Genomic DNA, 23,519 nt, shown 5'->3' on the forward strand with positions numbered 1-23,519 from the left:
GAAATTTAAAATATCTAGAAATCCAAAGAGTGTAAATAATAATTGTTCAATATCTCTAGTCAAATAGTTATAACGTTTTTATCTCAGTTAAATGATTATAACTTTTCCATCAGTTAGACATAAGGCCGAAACTTCCGAAAATGTCCATGCTCCGATACGATGGAAATTTTGAAAATAGATTCTTCGTAAGTAAAAAAAATGTTTAAAAGGAGGATTTTTAGCGTCTCATAAGTTGAAACACTTTTCCATTTTTCCTAAACATAACTGAAACTTCCTCATATTTCGACATAAATCATATTTTTCTTATGGTCTGCACACCATTTTTCACTTAGAATTAATTGTACGTTTCTTTAGCCACTCGACTTTTATTCAACGATTACTCAATTTCTTGGCAAAAGAAAATAAATAAATGCGATGCAACATTTTAGAGATATTTGCGAAATACATTTGTACTTATTGTCGATACTCGTTACCGACGAATTAGCCCTGAATTACGAAGTAAAGTAACACAAGCAATGTAACCAACGTGCAATGTAAAACATCATCTATCGTGCATACATAGATATATAGGCCGATATATAGAAGAAAAATAAAAAAATGTTAAAAAGGTGTCTTACCTTCGAGTTGCCAAACATTCTTCTTCTAAACATTGTTTTTATCTAAATGGATCCTACATATTTCAAAAGTTTTGGTCTAAATCGGAGCACGAATGTTTTCGGAAAAGATACATATTTATACACTATAATCGAATGAAATTGGTATTATTAATTTATTATTTTACTTATTGTCAATAATGTGCAACAATTATGATTTATGTTACTAAATTGTAAACTTGTGACGTTGAGGTAAAATAAACAGATGAATTTTCGACGTAAGTAACATAAAACGAAGGCGATGTATTTTCTTACCTCGAACTGTGACTCATGAGGACTATATTTCTGTAACAGCATATAATGGATCCTGATTGTTTGGAAGCGAGTGATGAAGTGTTGACGTTGATTCACACACAACACAACAAGCAGCTCAAGCAATTTTGTTGTATTTCTTATGTGATTAAATGTTTTGATTCATATAGAAAATAACATTAATAATAAACTGTGACTGTATAAATATCTCACAATCAGTCAACTTTGCAGATTAAAAGTTGAAATAAAATAACAAAAGAAATGTCGAAATATATATTGTTACAATTGAATATCAATGAAAATTAAAGGATTACTTTAAAATCCCCGACATAGGTTTCTTCAAAGGTTTCACCGACATGATTCACCAACACCAATCTTGATCGACAATATCTTTGACCGACAATAATTTGGTTGATAATAATATTTAACCGACAACATTAAGTAATATAAGACCTTACATTAATTTGTAAATGTCTTTGGATTAGATTATAAGGGGCCTAATGTTTTGGCATGGCATTTCGTAGCCGATAGCGGGTGGCCGGTAGAAACCGTTTGGGTTGAATTTTGGCTCCTCCGCCTTTCTCAACCAAACTTGGAATCGGCAAGCTTCTAGTTGGTACAACTTTCCCTGTGGGGACGCAGGCTAGCCGTTTTCCAAGATGTCTTACCCTCGTCCAGACATATCCAGTCTTCTGAGCTAATTGGCTTTTCTATTATTTCCTTCTGTCACCTCGCACATCCCCATGTATAGGTATGAGCAGTAACGCCTTCATCAATCCGTATCCCTATTCCCTTAAACCACCTCATGTAATCCACCACTTCCTTCCAACATTCGCTGAACTCATCAACCCTCGTAATCGGTGCAAAATAGCTAATTGTTATAATCACCTACTATCACAGCCTCCTCTTTCTTTTCATTTTATCCCTCTTTATGATCCCATCCATAACCATAGTTACTGCTTTGCTGTTTACACTAACCAACCACCTCTCTTCTGTTTTGCTGGTGCTTCAGCAACCACCGCCAATCTACGTTCGTAAAAGCAGGTCTTGCGATACTCTTGAATTATTACGTGAAAAGATTTATCTATATAAATGCAAGAGCATATCTTTTCTACCTTTCTTCCTCTAGCCCTCCATTTCCACCCTAGTCACCATCGCTATGCCCGCTGTCGTCCTCCGTCTCCATTAAGTTCATCACAACCTCACCAAACCCAAACCTAACTAATTAAAAATCTGTATCTTTATTTTTTAAACATGTACAAATAAAAGAATATCTATATTTTATATTTCTATATAAATATTATACCATTACGTTTCAATTCATTTTATTAAAGATTTGTTTTCATCCTTCTTGCTTTTTTCGAATGTTCCTATTTATACTTACCTTTAACTTATTTATCGTCATACATTATTGATAGTGTATAATTGATAGAAAACATACATTGATCAAGGCTGGTGTTGGTGAATTTGTATCAGCGGAAACCATATTGATGAAATCTGCGTCGGCAATTTTAACGTAATCCAAAATTAAAATTTCTTTTGTAATAATTAAATTCTTTAAAAATGTATGAAGATTCTGAAATTTATACACATATTTTAAATACACCCAACAACAAATTTTTCATATTCTTAAGTTGTCAAAAATTTTTTAGTGCAATTCAAAAGCTTGCATGTAGAATCAATATTTCTCGTGAATTTTCTTAGTAAGAAATATGTTTATACGTAGAACAAGTAAACAAATCGTAATCGTAAAAAATATACTTGGGGTTATATTATTTTTTCATATTTTTATATTATTTTCTCATCGTCGCTATTTCTGATAATTGAGAAATTCAAATATAAATGAAGCAGAAAGCAAAAGATATGATATTAAAGATATTTTGATATGTAATAAACTGAGAGAACGAAAAAGAAATGAGAAAATGCGAAATAAAATATGAATAGTTAGAAAGAAACGGTTTCTAATTAATTACACACTTTTCTTCTTTTTAATACTACGAACAGATATACTCGTATATGTACAGAGTAATTTATAAATGCATGTCAATATTTCAAGGAGGTAATGTAGAAACACAAGAAAATAAATAAAAAACATCCTATGGGCATATGTCTTACGTCCTTAGTTTTCGAGTTACAAATAATTAAAGAAAGTGTTAACAACGTCTTCGCAAATCGATGGATAGGGTAAGATAAATCCATTATATAGCTACCATGATCTAAATCCACTTAGGTTTTTGTTTTTGGAGTCATTTAAAATCTATTGTATATTCAACGCAAGTGAGCAATGTACAAGATCGACAAGAAAAAATACAAAATAGATTTGAAAGTACTCGAAGAGTATTATTAACCGTTTGAGTCGCAGGAGTCTTTGAAAAAACAGGGTCGAAAAATCCCAAACAGTGTAATAGCGCTTGTCCTAATCGATTGCGAAGAGAAACTAGCGACGCAATACCGCTCGTCATATTTGTTATTTTTATGAAATACATCTATATTATTATATATGCGTACTATTAATTTATAAATATTTCAAGTTTTGTTCAATAAAAATTATTGAGAAGATAAGAATGAAATACAAAATACCGTCAGTCGTCCGTTCAAATGTACTGGGACGTTTTGTATTTATTTTCATGTGTAGATTTACTCCTTGGAGTATTGACAAACATTTATGAATCAGCCTCTATGCATATTTATAACAGATATGAAAATAATTAATCCTTCTTTTTTTCATTTAACAGGATATTCAACTTTAAGAAACGTAAAATGTTTGTTCATGTTTTTTTAATAAATTTTATCAAAGATACGTTAATATCCTTTTTGGTAAATGGTTTTCTGCATTCTATATTTTTCATTAAAAAAAGACAAAGACAATAAAAATATGATACTGCCTATATAGAGCAGTACGTTTAAGTATACCGAAGAACTAATTTGGACAAATCTTAAAAAATTAAGTTAAATGAGTTTTGAATTGATAATTCAAACATATAACATACTGTACACTATTCTTCCAGAAAAATTAAAAACTCCATTGATGAAAATCCTTATAAGTAAAAATAGGGATTAATTGTAAGAAAAGAAATAATAAAATACAGTTGTATAGATCTATAAAAAAAACATACATGTACAATATACATATATAGAAAGATTCCATCTGATTTTTAGTTTTTCAGAATATACTACTTAATGGCATATAGTATTTGATGGCATCAACATATATGTATATTTATACAAAATTTCACAAGTGCAAGCTAGTTCATTGATTCATCAATTTGAAGATAAAGTAGCGATCGTGATATGGCAATAATAGTTATTGGTTCGATGTACTTTTGTTTATGTAGTGTTACTTCTCAAGAAAAAGATACAGACTTGGTTATGTTTCTGACGGATATACACTGAAAATTGGTTAAAAACAAGTGAAAAGATATCGAAAATGGCACGATCTTGAGTCAATAGCTTTTTCTCCGAACAATAAGTAAATATGTAAAAAAATATGATGATTAATATTGTTTCATGAAGAAAGATTGTTCATAATATAGAATAAATATTCATATATTTTTATAGATTTTTAAATTTGTAGTCAACGTGAGTACACAGAGATGGTGCTCTTGTTTATATAAAAGTAGATTAGTTATTTAAATTAACGATAATACCGAATAATATAGTATCAGAGAGGAAATAGTATAAAGTATAATTGTGTATGTTACAGATACGAATACTTTACAAATTCAAATAGATTATATTCTGGAACAAAGGGATACCAATATACATATGTAGGTACCTATTATCTATGTATGAGTTGATCATATTCAACAAATGATATAATATAATATAATAGTAATGTGATAATTTAGTCTATTTTCGTTCACAATTTTCTTAATGTGAAAGTTAATCTAATAAAATCAATAATAACTGAAGAAAAGATCAAAATTTGATAGCATGAATGATATTGACACTAATTGTAACTCAGTTTCTGATGGATAGCCACTCTCTACTTATTAAATGCTGCAAATTCATTATATCCGGGATTCGTTGGATTATTTTCAATAAATCCCTATCTTCAGGAATTTTTCCTGAGACATGGAAATTATTTAAATGTATTATTTAAATCTATACCTAAAAATGATAATCTTACCTATGTTAAAAATTTTATACCTATTAGCATTCAAAATCATGTCTAAAATTTTGGAAAGATTGGCGACCCATAAGTAATATTTTTTTTGTAGAAATATAATTATCAATCAACAATATGAACACTAACAAACGTTCGATTAAAACTAATTTGGTGGAATACTATCAGTAGCTGGCTGATCATGTCGATAAAGGCACATAGGTCGATCCGATTTATACCGATTTTCGTAAAGCTTTCAATACCGCTAGCAGCTCAATTCTCATGACTAAATTACAATTACTTAATTAGATACAATTACTTGCACATCTTTGGGGATCTACTCTCGCCATTTAGGAGCTTCGTTAGGATTAGGATTCAAATAGTCAAATTTAGTAACTCATTTTCTAGAATTATCAAAATTAACTCTGGTATTTTCCAGGGTTCCCATCTAGCCCCATTTCTATTTAATTTATTTATAAGTGATATATCTGAAGTCCATAACTTTGTAAATACCTTTTTTATACTGATGAATCAGAGATCTTCCATAGCACCGATAATCCATCTTATATCTACTCTATTAATTCAACAAGACCTACATATATGTATAGGCTCAAGGACTAGTTCACAGCTAATAAATTATCCCACAATATAAATAAATGTTATATCATAAGATTTACAAAAAATGCAACATTGCTTTTTATTATTCTCTAAATGATCTAATTCTAAGCTCTCTTTACCCAATAAGATATTTTTTCTGAATTTTTCCTGAACACTACAAGTATGTTATTTCCCGTAGCTATATGTAACCTATACGGGTGTTCGGCTAAAGGTGTAAACAAATTTAAGGAGTGATTCTTGAAGCTAAAATGAGATGAAAATCAAGAATAAAAAAAAATTGTTTTTTCAGTCTTGTTTTTAGTTATCGATAATTAAAAATTAGCCGAAATATCTCTGTATGCGAGAAAACCTCCTTACACGACCGAAAATAGGTCAGTCTAAACACCGGTGTGTACAGGGAGTCTCAATTCGTACGATATATGGATAACAGCTTATTTCGTACAAGTTGTAGAGAAGAAGTAAAGCATCTTGCACGATGTTTCCTAAGAAAAATCGTAGATTAGACGTTATACCTGACCACTCGTTAAAATTCATAACAGCATTTCGAAAACCGCCTTGTGAAATTTTTAAGTAAAGAGGATTAATGTTTCCTTTAAACCATTGCTTCCGTAAGTAATTAATAAATAATGGCACATATAAACAACTTTTGCAACTTTTTTACATCTGTAGCCGAACACATTGTATATATCTATAGAACCGGTAAATTTTTCTATGATACTAGCATCAAATATATGTATATACATGTCGGATTTCGTTAAAAATTTTAGGCGTGAAATAATTAATAAGTATAACAAAAGCTATTGACAATGTTCCTGGGCTCAATAACGAATCCACGGTCAACGGGTAAACTCTTTGTACAATGGAATATATTTTGTAGCACGCAGACACGACAACTCAGACGCTGGGTTACTTTCAGACTCCCTCCAAGTCAATGACAGAAAACTCTCCAAGGAAATTGCAAAATAAAAGACAGATACAGTTACATATGTCAAATACATATCGATCGGGAATATCAACAAATTCCCAAGCGCCGTAACTAGGCAGTTCCACGTAAACCAGCATTGCTCCTGATCAAGACTTGATTGTTTATACAGCGAATCCTTCAACACTAGTACCTCCTCTGTAAGACATTTCGTTCATCCCGTGACCGTGGCTACGTTCGGCGACCAGTTATGTCACCTCGAGCCCAAGTATTGGGGAATCTTCCAAAAGAAAGGCCCGATGTCCCTACATCTCCGACATACATATATGTATTTAAATAAGTAATTTGGTCGAAATAAGATAATTTTCCATATTAATGATGATCAAACTTAAATTTCAGAATTCAAGATCATTTCATGGGTCCTGGTATAGCAAATCATCGAATTTGTTTTGGCGTCAGATACAATTCTGGGAAGTCCAAAATATATGGTGTCATTTAAAAAAGCCAAGATGATCTTGACTTTTTATCGGGAAAATTTTTTTGGAGCGGATCGAAAACTGACTAACTTTTGTTCAAAACATTTCATTGGCAAATTATCAGAAATGCCCAAAAAATGGTAGTTAATCTTAGAAGATATATCCAGTACATATATTTCCAAATTTTAACATAAAAAATACAACATTGCATTAAAAAATATAAAAGTAAATTAACTTTAAAATTGTTTAAGCATCTCCTCTATAAGACAAGTAAATACGTCCGTCTTTCTTATTAGCACACACATACAACTTTTATATATGCCACTTTTTCACAAGTCATATAATGTAGACGTTGTTTGTTTTTGACATATCAAACTCGATAGTCTAATGTATATTGCATAATGACAAAAAAAGATAGATTTGTACGAAAATATAGCTGCTAAAATGTTACCTGCTATATGTTATTGACTTTCATTGATTAAATGTTTAGTTACTGCATTAAATAAGCTTACAAATATTACTCGTCTCTTTAACACGTTGACGCCGGCGTGCGCCATCGGCGGGTCACACGTGTCTGTCCCGAGGGACGGCGATGGGTCACACATGTATTTCACAAAATAGGTCGTGACCCAGAGCCGCCCCACGAAGCAGACGGTGAATTCGAGCGCCGGCGTCAACGTGTTTTAAGGAAATAGTCTATACTTTCAAGTGTTTTTGGCAATAGAATTGAAAATAGAATTGAATGTCGTCGACATACCATTAATAAAACTATTTGCAACTAGTTAACTAGATGACTGTTTTCTGGAAGATCATATATCGTTGTATGTATATCTTAATTTTATTAAATTACTGTATTAGTGGCTATTTTTACTTATTATCGTTCACATTAAAAATAGAATCTATTCTTAATAAATTCTTAATTGAATTGAAAACAAATGAAACGACCCTCTAAATAATTTTTGATAGGATTAATATGGTAACATGTTGTAAATACTAATTACAATACTATATAATTTCCATAATTCGTATTTACATATTTAAAAACTGCGTGAACGAGACAGTATATTTTACTTAATTGCATGAATGACTTTGAGACTTGTTACATGTAAGTATATTATCTTACATAAATAACGACTAATACAATATATTTAATGTTTGATGTAATAATGATTTATTTCTTAAATATAAAAAAATATTCATTCAATTATACTTTAAACCTGTTGCATATTTCCGGCATCCTGTAAAATAATATGAGTACTATTTTTTATTTTTATTAATTCATGAAACACAAAAGTTCGTACCTCTAAATGGCAAAGAAAATATTCTACAGTTTGCTTAGATCTGTATCTACACAGCAAAAATATAAAATCATTGAACGGACTATCGAATGTTCAATTGATATTTTGATTAAGCGACATAACCATTTCGATTAATCGAATCAATCTTTCGAATTTACCTACGCATATGTACGCAAGTATAGTATTGCTATATATTTTTAAGAAAAGAATAAGAAGTGATCTTCATTAAGGATGTAAGGTAATAGAAAATTTCGATGTAGAAGATATATTATTTATAAATATTTCTAAATATCTTTAAATTATTGGTAGAGTTAATGTGATGCGAAGAAGCACTACACGTGATAATTTTATGCATAATATTCATGTTATGTACAAATATATATTTACATACATAATTAAAAAATAGATTGCCTTTGAATTTTTGTCATAAAAGCTGTTCCCAGAAAGAAACATGTGAACTTTAATATGCTTTAAAAAGATTCAAATACAGAAGTGAATAAGAGAAAGATAGATATTTATATAGGCCATTTTTATATATCAAGCATATCCTACATCAGTGAGACTACACGCTGCCTCTATGATGGTGCAAAACAAGATAAATGACATTTTAATATCCTTGCAAAAGTAGAAAGAAGAAATATATAAATACGTGTATGTATGTATACATATTATACATACACATACACGTGCGCACACGTGGATGTAAGAAGGTAGCAAACATAGGACGCTTAGAATATCTACAAAAACTAAAGACTAAGAAAATAATTCACTTAGAAGTAATAAACATACCATAAAATTACGTTTAAAAAATATATTTAAAGTGCATACCGAAGCAGCCTGGTTATATAATCTGGCCAATTATCTGGAAACATCACGAGAAAGAAGCCGACTGCTATAAAAATCATTCCTGCCAATTTCATCCCCATGAAATGGGCTCCGTATAAAAGAACATCCAATGCTGTAACACCATAATATTACATAATTATTGAGTAATTATAGACATTAGCTGAATTAATGTCTCATTTTTTCCGTACCAGCAGATACAGGTACAGCGGTGATCAATCCTAGCGTAATGAACAGGTCGTAGGTCAGAGCAATACTGAAGTTACCAAGCATGTTTGCAACTATCGAATAAAAACAAAATGTAACCTTAATATCTATCTCAAACTCTTATTTCTGATATATCCAGAATACCTCGATATTAGGAAACATACCAATTCTTCAAATTATTATATAAAAAGGTATGAATAATAATTTTTGAATAAACGATCGCGAAATAAGATTACTTGTGATCACTTAATCGGGATAGAACATGAGCTTTTGTTAAGTTTTGCGAAACCGTAGAGACAATCATACTACATTATGAGTGAAACGAAGAATTAACATTTATAATAATTTCTCTATGAAACAAGTTTAGTATTTTGCAGCGCTTTTGCAAATCGTATTTCTTATAAATAAGGCTCTATATTGTGATCGACATGAATTTAAGTACCGAGAATGCACGTTTTTTAGAGATATTCGTCTATAATATGAAGGACTGAAAATAACTGTTTAGACAGAGACTTTTAAATATGTATGAATCGTTATAAACGTTTCATGCACTTTGGTTCTAAAACATGTAAGAATCTTATTTTTCTAACACTTCATTTTCCAACATTTACAACTTTGGAATCGACATTTTCAAAGTTACTGTGAAACATTTCTTATGATAATCGCAAATCAGTTAAAGACAAATTTCTTAAACATATTTTTAACAATAATTAAATAGGAACATTCAGATCTATGGAAGGTCTTTCAAAATTTTCATTGGCTACAAAATCTTCTTGAATGGTCATACTTAAAACGTTTAATGACTCATATTAATTACACTTATTTGCAAATGAATCATATATAAAAGCTTCATATAAAGGATAAAAGATAATCCAAAAAATATACTAATATATTAATAAAACGCAAATGATTTTTGCGGACGCAACGATCGCGGTGCGTGTACGAAATTTGTATAAGCATTGTTTATGAGCTATTAGTTATTAATTATTTTTGGAAGCAAAGAATAAGAGAAAATACTAATGAGACAGCTGTCGATATGCTGTAATGAATTTTAATGAGTAGGCAGGTACAATGTTTAATCTACGATTTTTCTTAGAAAACGTCGTGCAGGATGTTCTACGCCTTCAAATTTCATAATTTTCTGTACGACTTGCACGAGGAAAAATGCTACCCATATCCCTGTGCACACCGGTATGTCCGGTGTGATCTATTTTCAATTATGTAAGGAGGTTTTCTCGCACACAGGGATATTTCGGCTAATTTTTAATTGTCAATAACTAAAAACAAAACTGAAAACACAATTTTTTTATTCCTGATTTTCATCTTATTGTAGCTTCAAGAGTCACCCCTTAAATTGTTTTACACCTGCAGCCGAACATAATATATATATATATATTTACAACAACATAAGATATAGGTAAAATAACATAAGATAGGTTGGTTTAAATATAGATAAAGAACTATAGAATAAGAACGATTATGTAAAAAACAAATCTGTTGTCCCTTGAAATTTTTCAAGGGAAAGCAATAAAGCATTACTATTTATACTATTTAATACTATATTACTATACTATTTAAGTTTCTCTTTAACAATTTGTTTCTCTTAGCAAATTCGAGATACAAGATATAACCCACCCCAATTGCATGATATACCCTGTATAATCACTGTATCTTGTTTGTATGTAGTGCTTAATCAGCGGCGAAATTTAAACAAATGTTCGCAAGTATGTAAAAATATTTAAGTTGCAAAATCATAAAAGCTTTACTTTATTATGATACGAAGAATTCATATAATCAAACCTATATCTTAACTTGGTGGTGTATTCTGGATAGAAGTTTAAGATTACGATTAGTAAAGATACTAACCTAAGTGCAAAATGCTTGCTGAAAGTAATGCCGTCCATGGCAATCGTCCCCAGTGTATACTTTCTGCTCCCGAAAAGTAAAGAGCCAAACAAATTGGCCATAACAACGCCGCATTACACAGCCCAATAAGAGAAAAGAATAAAGACATTTGACCAAATGTTGTTTCTCCTATGACTTTCTTAAACAGCACCTAGTTTAACATTATATTTCCTTCCTCATATGTTCCACCGAATTTATTCTCAGCGTTTGTTTAGAATGTATATTGTCAAATTATAAATTATATGTAACTGATATTGCCCAAAATCATCGATCTCTTGGTATTAACTTTTACCTTGTAAACAGCCGAACCAGCTGCTGCCGATGTTGCCAGAACAACGCCACCTAAAGTTGGACTTCCAGTAATGCCATCCATGTATGCTAAAAGTGCAATTCCGGTATTGCATAAAATCACTGCTACTATCTGCAATATTCATAATTGTCACATAACAATTTCATCAACAGTGTTAGTTTTATTAGGCAATTAATAGTTACAGATTGCAGACAGTTTATACGAAAACATCTACTAACCCTTACTCCAACAAATTGCTCATGAAGGATCACCCATGATAACAAATATACACAAGATACGTTGGTTGCGAAAAGTGCCATTACATCGGTAGCTAGTAGTATCCTGAGCGAATAAATATACATATAGTTTGTAACTACCCAGAGACCACAAAAAAGACTACATCTGATCAAAAAACGACCACCGGTAAATCCTTTGTCACGGAAACCTCGTAAACTCTCTGCAATTATTTCAGATGGACTATTACATTTGATTCTTGCAGATTGGCAAAGGAAGTAAACTGGGAAGTAGAGAATTTCCCAATTCGTACAAAACCAGGTTGTGAAGAATGGAGCATTGTATGAAGCTGTCTGAAAAGATATAGATAAAAATTTCATGGTAACGTCATATCGAAAAAATTAGATACAATAATTCCTAAATTATTAGAAAATAAATGCCGAATCAATATTTGTATACTATAATTATCATTTTATTCATATTTTAATCAGAAAGTATGTATTGCAATTCACAAACATTTTCTGCCAATTTATAATATGGTACAAAATGCTAGCCCACTCAACATTTTTGTTTACTTCTGAATACTCGTAGATCTATACAAGAAAATATACTCGTACATTTTACGTACGTACAGTAGTAACATATGTAGATATAAATTCTATATCAGATCGGATAAACAACCAAATATATGTATAAATTTAATTATGAGCAATTGAAAAAACATGCTATCCGCATTATACAAAAAAAAAATTGGATTTTTAGCAGGACATTGTACCCACCTACAATAAGATTATACAAAATTATTTTTGTTCAGAGAATATAAAAACTCTGGATTCGCTCGTCAGGTTACCAAATCTGAATACTTTGTTTTCTTTTTTTTATTTGGATGTATTTTACAATCAATTCTCATTGAGAATAATAAGTAAATTATTTTGGCGTGGTACTATAACGTGAATAACAAGTGATTATCGTATGTTTGATTCTAGCTGAATCTAATGTTTAAATCTAGAGGGTAATGTCTTTTTAGCCTGCAGATCTGATCCGTCGTGTCAAGTAATTGAGTAACTAGTGGGTTTTGGTGGTTGTTAATTCTTATGTTATATATATTACTGAATTTGGATATTTCTTCTTTAACTGTAGATATCTTAAGATATCGATGTATTGCTTCGTTGGTAACATATCAGGGTGCGTCTATTAGAGATCTTAGAGTTTTCGATTGGAAGCGTTGAAGTATTTCAATGTTGGAATTACTTGCTGTTCCCCTTAGTTGAATTCCGTAGGTCCAGACAGGTTTTATTATGGTCTTATAAACGCAATTTTGCTCTGCGTGCTTAAGTTGGAACGTCAGCCAATGAGCCAGTAGAATTTTTTAAGTTTAGCCTTGAGTTGGCAAATTGGTGTTCCGGTATTAATTTTTTTATCTCTATTATTGTTTTTATCCGGCCATATATTATTTTTTCCAGTATTTTGGAAAATACTGGAAGCAGTGATATTAGTCTGTAAGATGCAGTTTGGTATGGATCTTTGCCTGGTTTAGGTAACATTTTGATCTGTGCTAATTTCCATGGTTTGGGGAAGTATTGAATTCTTAATATTGTCATTAGCCTTATCGCTTTTGGCGGAAGGTTTTTCAAGATTTTGCCATTGATTAGGTCGATTCCTGGTGCTTTGTTGTTTTTTTGTTTTATCAATTATGTTTCTAATTTCTTGTGCTGTTGTTTTAGGTATGGTGTATTCCTTGTCAGTTGAGGTGATAGTGGTTTGCGCATCCTCATCCGTATGACATTTGAGGTTACTGTTGTTAATATTGTGTGGTGTAAATGTGTTGCAAAGATGGTTGGGGAATTCTTCAGTTTGTTCTTCGTTGCTTCTTGCCCATGTGTTATCTGCTTTTCTCATTGCTGGGACGGGTTTTATTGGCTTCATTATTTTTTTCGTGGCTTTCCATAGGGAGTAGTTGGAGTTCTCGTGTGCAGAGAGTGTCTCTATGAACTTTGCGAATTCGTTATTGTTGTGCACTTTTATTTTGTTTTTTATTTCCTTTGCAAGTTTGTTTAGGTGTTTTTTGTTTTCTCGAGTTCTATGTTTTTACCATTTTGCTTTCGCTTTCCTTTTTTTTCTAATTTTTTCGAGTATTTCTTGCGGAATTGTTTTTGTTTGTCTGCTGGTTGGTTCATGTGTAGTGGTTGTCTTTGTTGCTTCTTGGATAGTTCCTGTCAATGTTGCTACTACCTGTTCTATGTGTTCGGGAGTTTTCAATGGGATGTTGCAGATTATTTTGCTCTCGATTATTTCTTTGAAAGTTTGCCGTTTGGTAGTTTTATTGCATAGTATCTCTGGATTGCTACAAAGTATTGGTTTGTTTCTGTATTCAATTATTATGGGTATATGGTCGGAGCTAAGCTCGAGGTTGGGTGTTATTTTTAGTTTGTTTGTGTTTAGTCCCCTTGTGACTGCAAAGTCAAGTAGGTCTGGTTTTTTGTTCAGGTCAGTCGGCCAGTATGTCGGTCTACCTATGGTTAATATATTGAGGTTATTATTTTTAATGTATTTTTCCAGGGTTCTACCTCGAGGTGTAGTAATTCTTGATCCCCATAGCGTGTGCTTTGAGTTGCAGTCTCCCGCTGCGATATACTTGTCCCCTAGGTGTTGAAAGTATTCCTCTCATATTTATAAAGTAATTTTGTGTCGCGAAGGTACATATACTGCTGACAACTGGAAGTAGTTGCTGCTAGTTTGAACCGTAACTGTGGTTGCTTGTATATATTCCTTATTAACTTGGCTGTGTAAATAATGTTTGATATCGTTTCTGATTATCACTGCTGTCCCTCCGTGCGCTTTTCCCGAGGGGTGTTTGGTATCATATATGGTGTAGTATGGTATTTTCATGTAGCCTTTTGGAGTGAAGTGTGTTTCTAAGACAAGTAGTATGTCTGTATTGTTATTATTTATGAATGTTTTAGTTTCAAGGGCCCGTTGTTGTAGGCCGTTTGAGTTCCAGGCTGCTATTTTCAACGTGTCTGTTTTTATTTTTTGCTTGGCACGTTTGTAAGCAGTTGTAGCATGACTGTTATTTGTTGAGTTTTCTGTCTGAGAACTGCGTTTTGTTCGCTTATCATTTTAGTTAGCATTTCGATGTTTTTGATGGATTGTTTAAGAAATTCCTTGATTTTTGTAGTGTCCTTGCTGATGTTGTTGTGATATTGGTTGTCAGAGGGTGGCGAGTGGCTGATTACTTGCGCGTAGCTTTTGCTACCAAAGGTGTTGGTGCTGTTGTCGTTAGTGTTTATTGCGTGCTGTGAATTTGATATTGTCTCGGATTTTGTGCTGTTCTGTTGCGCTTGTAAGTTATTGCATGTCCTGTTTCGTAGCGGCGGAAACAGTTTACGTTGTAATTGTTTCCTGACTTCACACTCTTTATAGCTGGCTGGGTGGTTTCCGTTACAATTATAGCATCTAACTTCTTCTATTTTTCCTGTGGATGGGCAGTGTATTGTTAAATGGTTTTTTGCACATTTAACACATGCCGGGCTTCTGTTACAATAATTTTTTGTGTGACCGTATTGTTGGCACCGCATGCATTGTGGTATATCTTTTTTGTAGCGTGGTGGTTTCACTCTTACTATTGTGTTTAGAATTTTTTTGATTTCGTAACTTTCTTTGTTATTGGTTCAGGATTCAAGTTCTATTAAGAATAATGGTAGCGGTTCCTTAGTATCATATCTTTTTATGTTATTTATTGATCTTGTTTGATGGCCAATTTTTGCTAGTTCGTCGCTTAATTTTTTTGTGTTGGTTTTTGGATGCAAACCTCTTATTACTATTTTGTAGCTCCTTTCAGCTTTGAGCTGATACGTGTGGTATATGGCATTTTTTTCCTTTAATGCTTTTATCACTTTTCTATAAATTTCTTGCGCGTTTGTTTGGATTTTTATTTGTTCAATTTTTGTTTGTTTCATTGTGTAGTTGTCCTTCCCGACTAAATTGTTTAGTAGGTTGATAAGAGGGTCTATTATTTGGGCCTCAACAAATATTGGTGGTGGTTTTGCAATGTGAGTTGGATGAGTTGTGATTTCACTTGTCAGGTCAGCTTCTATCTCTTCAGTTAGTGAGCTGAAGGAGTTTCTTAGTGGTAATTCTTGCAGCCATCGCTGCTTCTCCGTGTCTAGGTTTCCTGCGGCGCTTGTGCCTGGAGTTATTTTCCGTTTTTTGTTGGAAGTTACCACCTTCCAGCTTTCATCCTGGTGGGTTAGTTCATTGTTGATTTTATTCTCCTCATAACTTTGTTGATATTTCCATCTCTATTTCATTTGTAGCTGAGCATTCCTGATTTTGGTTTAGTGTTTGTCCTAGATTTGTTGTATTTGTATCTCTGTTTATGTGGTATGTTTCACCTTTTGCTGTTATTTTTATTGGTGGAATTTGCAGTTGCATTTTCCACCATTTGGCGATGGGCGTTGTCGTTAGTCATTTTATTTTTACCGATTGACGCACTTTCACTGGAGCACTGTTTCACACGTTCGTTTAGCTCGGCTGCTCGGGCAGAACTGACAAAAGGGACATGAAAAGAAATAGAGGAAAGAGTAGACGGAAAAGAAGAGGAAGTGATGATCATCGGCGAAGACTGGAAAGCAAGAACGGGAGAAGAGAGAGGGCCGATAAACGAGGATCTAGGGAAAGAAAAATACAGGCGATCAAAAGACAAGACAATAAACATGGAAGGAAGAACCCTGCTACAGTACTTGGATGATAATTAATAGAAGAGATAAAGAAGAGGAGGAGTATTGGAGGATATATTGGAGAGAGAGGAAATTTAGTAATAGATTATGTGATTGGCAATCAGGAAGCGACAGAAGAAATAATCGACATGAAAGTAGGAAAAAGAACAGAGTCGAACCACATGCCGTTAGAAATAGAAATAGGGGGGGGGGGGCGGAATTACAAAAAACTGAGGAAAAAAAAGAAGAAGAGAAGGAGGAAAGGGAATGGATAAACGAAAGTATGGAAAAATACCTGGAAGAATGTAAAAACTGGACCTGCAAGGGAAGAAGAATAGAGGAAATGTGAATTGAAATCAACAAGAAGATAAACAAAGCAATGCCAAAGAAGAAAGTGAAGATAAGGAAATGGGGCATGGGATAAAAAGCGTGGGAGTGGAAGGAAAGGAAAAGAGAGATGAGAAGGAAGATGATAAAGTTTATGAAAGGCAAAAACACGAAGAGGAAGAAATGGAGAAAATAAGGAAGATCAAACAAGAAGCGTGGCAATACATAAATAAATATAGAAGAAGTAGAGAAGGTATAGATGAGGATATAAGCGAAGAAGAGTGGAAAAATCACTTTATGGAAATTTTAGAAGGAACAGAGCACAAAGAGGGCAGAAAACTGGGGGCGGGGGGCACAGAACGGAAGAGAAAATAATGGAGGAGAGAGAAGATAATATAGAGAAGGAAGAGGTGATCTACCAGCTAAGAAACTTGAAGGAAAAGAAAGCGATGTGGGAAGACGGTTAGAAAATGAGGTATGGAAGTATGCACCGAAGGAAGTGGGGGAGGCATTATGGGAGTTGTTAAGGAAAATATGGAATGAGGAGGGGATACCAGAAGATTGGAAAAAAGGAGTAATATGTCCGATATATAAGAAGAGGTTACAGAGGAGTAACAGCATACAAGATCTATGCAGGGATACTGGACGAACGACTGAAGGTAGAGGTTGAAAACAAACTGGAAGAGAACCACTTCGGATTCAGAAAAGGAAGGGGAATAACCGACGCGGTATTTGTGATAAACCATATCATAGATAAACAGTTGAGTAAAGAAAAAGGGAAATTATATGCCTGCTTTGCGGACTTAAGAGCGGCGTTCGACAGGCAAAACAGAGAAAAACTGGAGGAGAAAATGAGGAAAATGGGGATTAGCGAAAAACTAATCCGAAGGATTAAAGGATATGCGCAAAAACAAAGAATGTAATGAGAGTCAAGACAACACAAGAGAATTTTGGACAGTGAGGGGAGTCAGACAAGGATCTCCGTTGAGCCCGACATTATTCAACATCTACGTGACAGGACTGGAAGAAGAACTAAGGAAAGGACAAGCTGGGGGCATAGTGGTAGGAGAAAGAAAGGTATGGTCACTAACACCTGCAGACGATATTGTGCTGATGGCGGATAGAGAAGAAGTGCTAAAAGAAATGTTAAAGAGATTCAAAAAATTGTTAAAGGAAGCCGGATTAGAACTGAGCACGGAAAAGACCAAGATAGTAGTGTTCGAAAAAAGAAGGAACAAAAGGAGACAAAGATAATGGAAATGGGGAGAGCAAGAATTAGAAGAAGTAGACGAGATAAGATACCTAGGGTACATACTACAGAAAAACAGCAGTGATGAGAAACACATACAAGACAGGAAAAAGAGAACAACAATAGCAATGAAGAATACACGGAGCATGGGAGAAAGAATATTCAAACAGGACTACGAGAGGAGAATGAAGATGTAGAGAGCGTGGCGCTGTTTGGAGCAGAGGTATAGGGCTGGAACATGGAAGAAAGACTGGATAGAATACAAAGAAGATAGACGAAATGGATATTAGGTTTAGATATGACAACACCAAATTATATATTGATAGAAGAATGCAAGCTAATAGAAATCACAGAAAAAGCATTAAAAAGAGCAGCAAGGTATGAGAGAAGAGGCCCTAGAATCAAAAAAGGAACTAGCAAAGTAGTGTATAAAGGAAAAAGAGAGAAACTGGAGAAATGGCCAAGAAGGGAAAAGAGTAAGAAAGAGAAAGAAGGAACTAGAAGAGGTGAGAAATGGAGGGACGCAGATAGAAGCAAGAGAGGAGCAAGAAAGGATGACAGCAGACCAAATTATAGAAGAAAGAAGAAAGAGAGAAGCAGAAGAGAGGGGGAAAAGGATAAAGGAATCCAAATATAATATACAGTGACGAGCAAAAGTGTAAACACACTCCGTTGATTTTATGTAAAAGGCGATACTACGATTAATTTTTCAAGTGATCGGTAAAGATTAGGTAACAGTAACTACAAGCTACGTCTGATTAACGAAATGTAATAGTTCATTTTCATTAACATTGATAATGTACAGAACATTTTACAAAAATGGACATCTCAAACTATGTTTACAGTTTTGCACTTTAATTATACTCGTCGAATTAAGGTTTCAACCTAGTATTTCGTCCACTTTCCTTTACTTCTTTTTAATGCTTTTAATCTACGAGGCATACTATCAATTAAATTTTTAATTATTTGTAGTTCAATATTGTACCATTCCTGTTGTGTTCTTTCCCATAATTCATGAACATCTGAAGGTGGATTATTATATTATTATATTATTATATATTATTATATTATTATATTATATTATATTATATTATATTATATTATATTATATTATATTATATTATATTATATTATATTATATTATATTATATTATATTATTGTACGCAAATGGGATACGTTAAGTTAAAATTATATCCAGAAACTATATAAATCGACACCAAATCGTACAATAGAAATAATAGAAAATAAAGGGGGATGTACCCATTATTAAATAAGTATATATGTTTGATAAGTAATTATTGTTAGTTACAATTTATGTTGATTAATATTTTCTTATTGTACATGTGTTATCATTTCGTTCTTAAAATAAAACAATATTTTTTGTTACACACTAAACCTCAGACAAAAAACTTTGCACGCGTCATTGAGAAATAAAAGATAGCACACCTGGGCTATCTCTTTGACGAGCAGTGTAACTCGGAACCCGCGTTCGCGAAACAATATTTTTTTTTTTTTATTTATTAGAATATTTACAATCAATTCTCGTTGAGAATTTTCAGTAATTTCATTTGGCGTGATACAATGACATGGTTTATAATATTTTTATATTGTTGGTTCTAGTAGGATCTAAGGATTTAATCTAAAGGGTATTTTCTTTGTAGTCTGCGGATCTGGTCCGTCGTGTCAAGTAGTTGGGTGACTAATGGGTTGTGGTGGTTGTTGACTCTTGCGTCATATCTGCTTCTAGACTTGTATGTCATTTTTGACTGTAGGTACCTTGAGGTCGCGGTAGATTGTTTCGTTGGTAACATACCAGGGTGCATTTATTAGGGATCTTAGCGTTTTCGATTGGAAGCGTTGGAGCATTTCAATGTTGGAATTACTTGCTGTTCCCCATAGTTAGATTCCGTAGGTCCAGACAGGTCTTATAAAGCGTAATTTTGTTCTGCGTGCTTAGGTTGGAGTGACAGCCAATGAGCCAATAAAATTTTTTGAGTTTGTCCCTGAGTTGTTTAGATTTGTGTACGATGTTCGAGACAATATGACAATAGCAACAGTGTAACATATACACTTGCTACTACCGTCAGATATCGCCCGCCATCTATGAGCTATTGTTAGAAGTACGCTTTTAAATATCACAATAGGGAGAAAACTATCGCTGAGGAAGCGGAACTTCATGTCCCTACACGCTCCCAAAGTTTCGAAGCAAGCTACGGCATCCGCTACTATTCCCATATGTAACATAATTTCCTTTTTTTTACTAAATGATATCTTTTTCTATGTTTACCTGAAATTTAATCACAATAAATTTTTTCTTATTTGAAATTGTATTCATCTGCCAGAGTTATTAGCGAATTACAATAAAATAGTACATATTCTTACAAGCATCAGGCCCCTTTTTTTATCGTTAAATAATTTTCATTTGTAACGTATTAAACATTCTCTTCTACATCATACTTCAAAATTTGTTAACGATCTTTTTACAAATTGACCGCTATTACCTGATTTTAGGTCGCTTTGCTATCAAATCCAAGAATATGGAACAAGGGCAAGTGAAACACAACAAAACATCTCACACTGCAGTGTGCTCACATTTTTAAAAAAATTTTACAAATTGAAATAATCCTCGTACTGCAGCGCCTGGATCGAACTAGTCGGCAAACGGAAGTTGTTTACGTCAGAGATGAAACTAATCGCTCGCTGAACAGGTTCCCTGTGGATTGTTCCAACGATAACACAATTATTTATAAATCGTCGGAATAAGAAAAATAAAGTTTTTATATCTTTTATTTTATCGTCATAACGTTGTTTTAGTTGGATTGTTGAGATTTTTACGATCAACATGATACCGAACATGGCTATAGTCCTGAAACATAGAGGGTTCAGTAGCTGCTCGGGAGACGTGTAAGTTCTAACTTTGAATTTAAGTTCGGGTTTGACTCTGGACAGGAGATTAACCTGGAAACAACATATCCTAGACAAATCTAAACAACTCAGGGACAAACTCAAAAAATTTTATTGGCTCATTGGCCGTCGCTCCAACCTAACCACGCAGAACAAAATTACGCTCTATAAGACCTGTCTGGACCTACGGAATCTAACTATGGGGAACAGCAAGTAATTCCAACATTGAAATACTCCAACGCTTTCAATCGAAAACGCTAAGATCTCTATTAAATGCACCCTGGTATGTTACCAACGAAACAATCCACCGTGACCTCAAGATACCTATAGTCAAAGATGAAATACACAAGTCCAGAAGCAGATATAACACAAGAGTCAACAACCACCACAACCCATTAGTCGCCCAACTACTGGACACGACGGACCAGATCCACAGACTAAAAAGAAAATACCCTCTAGATTAAATCCTTAGTTTCTACTAGAACCAACAATATAAAAATATTATAATTCATGTCATTGTATCACGCCAAATTAAGTTACTGAAAATTCTCAACGAGAATTGATTGTAAATATTCTAATAAATAAATAAAAAAAAAAAGTTCGGGTTAGGTTTTGGATAGACATAATATTCTGAGATTACGTTGGATACTGATATTAAGTCTGTCGTTTAGAGATGCGTCCGACTTCTTACGGCTGTATCATAAACTTCCATCATTTGCCGACTAATCAGATTCGGGCACTCCTATGAGGATTTAATTAATTTCTATTTTTTAATCTGCTCTATATAAATATGAGTTCAGTGAGATGTTTTGTTATATTTCATTACTGTTCTTGTTATTTATTCTTACATTCGACAGCAGAATGACCTAAAATCAGGTAATGGCGGAGATTTATAAAAAGTTAACAAATTTGGAGCACGAAATAGAAGAAAATGTTTAATACGTTAAAAATGAAAATTACCTGACGATAGCAAAAGACCCCGTTGTAAGAATGTGAATCATTTCATTATAATTCGCTAATAACTTTACCAATCGAATGCAATTTTAAATAAAAAAAAGTTACATTGTGATTACATCTTAGATAAGCATACCCCAACATATCTGTACAGAAATGCTGTATGTGAACACCTGGGATAGCTCCATATCCTTTGTCACTCTCGGCAGTGGAAAGAGAAAATATCAACACTTGAAGATACCATAAATTAAGCCCTCCCCATATGGTGTGTTGGCTAGGAAGCCCCAACGTTTTGCGACTGCGACGCCTGGTATTCTCGAGTATTCTTTGTACAATCGTTAACGTGAACAAATGTCGAAGTAAAATCACGCGAATTTGACATTTCCGAACCTACAGAACGTTCTGTAAACGTGACTGCCTTGAACTCATTTTTGTTATTTTCTTATATACCAGTTATTAAAAAAAAAATAAAATTATATGTGGGAACAAAATCGGATGCCCATGCTTGTGTCACGTAATAAATAACGAGGTGTTATAAAAAAGGCGAATGAGCAATGGCCCATTCGTATGCTTTATTAATACGACAATATTAAAATTCAATTGTAGAATACAGACTGAACTGGAGCTGGTTGATGTCTCGGCTTATATATGTTTTGGTTTGGTGATGTTGAGGGGCTCGGTGTAGGTTATGATATGAAAAAGTGTCCGAAGATCGAGGGTCGATGTCTTATCTATGATGTAGACTAAGGTGTATCATAGCTTGTGATGATGCGTCCAAAGGAATCCGAAGCTCAGGGATCGATGTCTTATCGATGATGTAGGTTGCGATGTGATTGATGTCACACTTGTGTAACATCAACCAAATCTCAATCCACAACAGAGACCAGGCCTTTACGCATCCTTACTGCGTACCCTCAATAGTCTTAAGGACCCACCAATAAATCTTGGCATTTTCATAATTAAGGTCCTTCAGACTAAAAACAAGCATCTTCTATTTCCAGTGTTCTTTACATTTTTGTTTACGACAAGATACGGAAGAGTTAGTTTTCTCACATTTGGTATTTTCCATTAGCAACTTTCTCTCAAGGGCGGCTAAAACCCTTCCTAGTCCACCAGGGTTCTTGTGCTCCAATCAAAAACAATGTTTATCGCCCTCGCTTTCCTAAACAAAATTGTCCTTAACGAATCAGCTTATCTCATGGCCTCAGACACACCCACCCCTAGCTTTCCTGCGCCACAACATCGTCACAACACTCAATCTCTACCTTTGGAATAGTCAACACCTTTTGCCGAGTTTCTATCCTTAGACCGGTCGCGTACTTAACGTATCAGTGTAACTAGGTTTTACATAAAGTTGTTAGAGTGAATTGTGATTTATGTATGTTAATTCAGTATATATTCCATTGTGATTGCTGAATTCATAATAAAGTTTAATAAAAGCAAAATTGATAACTGTGTTACGACCCAGCTATTTTATTTTATCATCCAACCCTCAACTTTACGTGACACTTGCTTCGAAGCTTCGGGAGCACGCAGAGACATGAAATCGTCGGCAAAAACGAGA

General features: G+C 33.5%; 1 protein-coding gene across 5 annotated transcripts in view; it reads right to left on the minus strand.

Annotated features, from left to right (window-relative positions):
- Positions 1–23,519, minus strand: part of LOC100647668 (putative thiamine transporter SLC35F3) — a 42,021-nt gene that overhangs the window by 12,835 nt on the left and 5,667 nt on the right. For 3 of the 5 annotated variants that reach the window (XR_007225673.1, XM_048409972.1, XM_048409970.1), the window contains exons 5-9: positions 11,808–12,155; positions 11,572–11,700; positions 11,241–11,430; positions 9,359–9,448; positions 9,153–9,282 (exon numbers count right to left, since the gene is read on the minus strand). Coding sequence is in view for 4 of the 5 variants with exons in the window: in XM_048409972.1 (XP_048265929.1) it covers positions 9,153–9,282; positions 9,359–9,448; positions 11,241–11,430; positions 11,572–11,700; positions 11,808–12,155 (887 nt within the window). In the remaining variant the exon portion in view is untranslated. Of the gene's footprint in view, positions 1–908; positions 939–7,176; positions 8,265–9,152; positions 9,283–9,358; positions 9,449–11,240; positions 11,431–11,571; positions 11,701–11,807; positions 12,156–23,519 lie in introns of those variants that run through there. The other 2 variants (XM_048409971.1, XM_048409973.1) reach the window with 2 other exon arrangements.

The sequence above is a fragment of the Bombus terrestris genome, chromosome 11 (assembly GCF_910591885.1).
Source record: "Bombus terrestris chromosome 11, iyBomTerr1.2, whole genome shotgun sequence".
Taxonomy (NCBI): domain Eukaryota; kingdom Metazoa; phylum Arthropoda; class Insecta; order Hymenoptera; family Apidae; genus Bombus; species Bombus terrestris.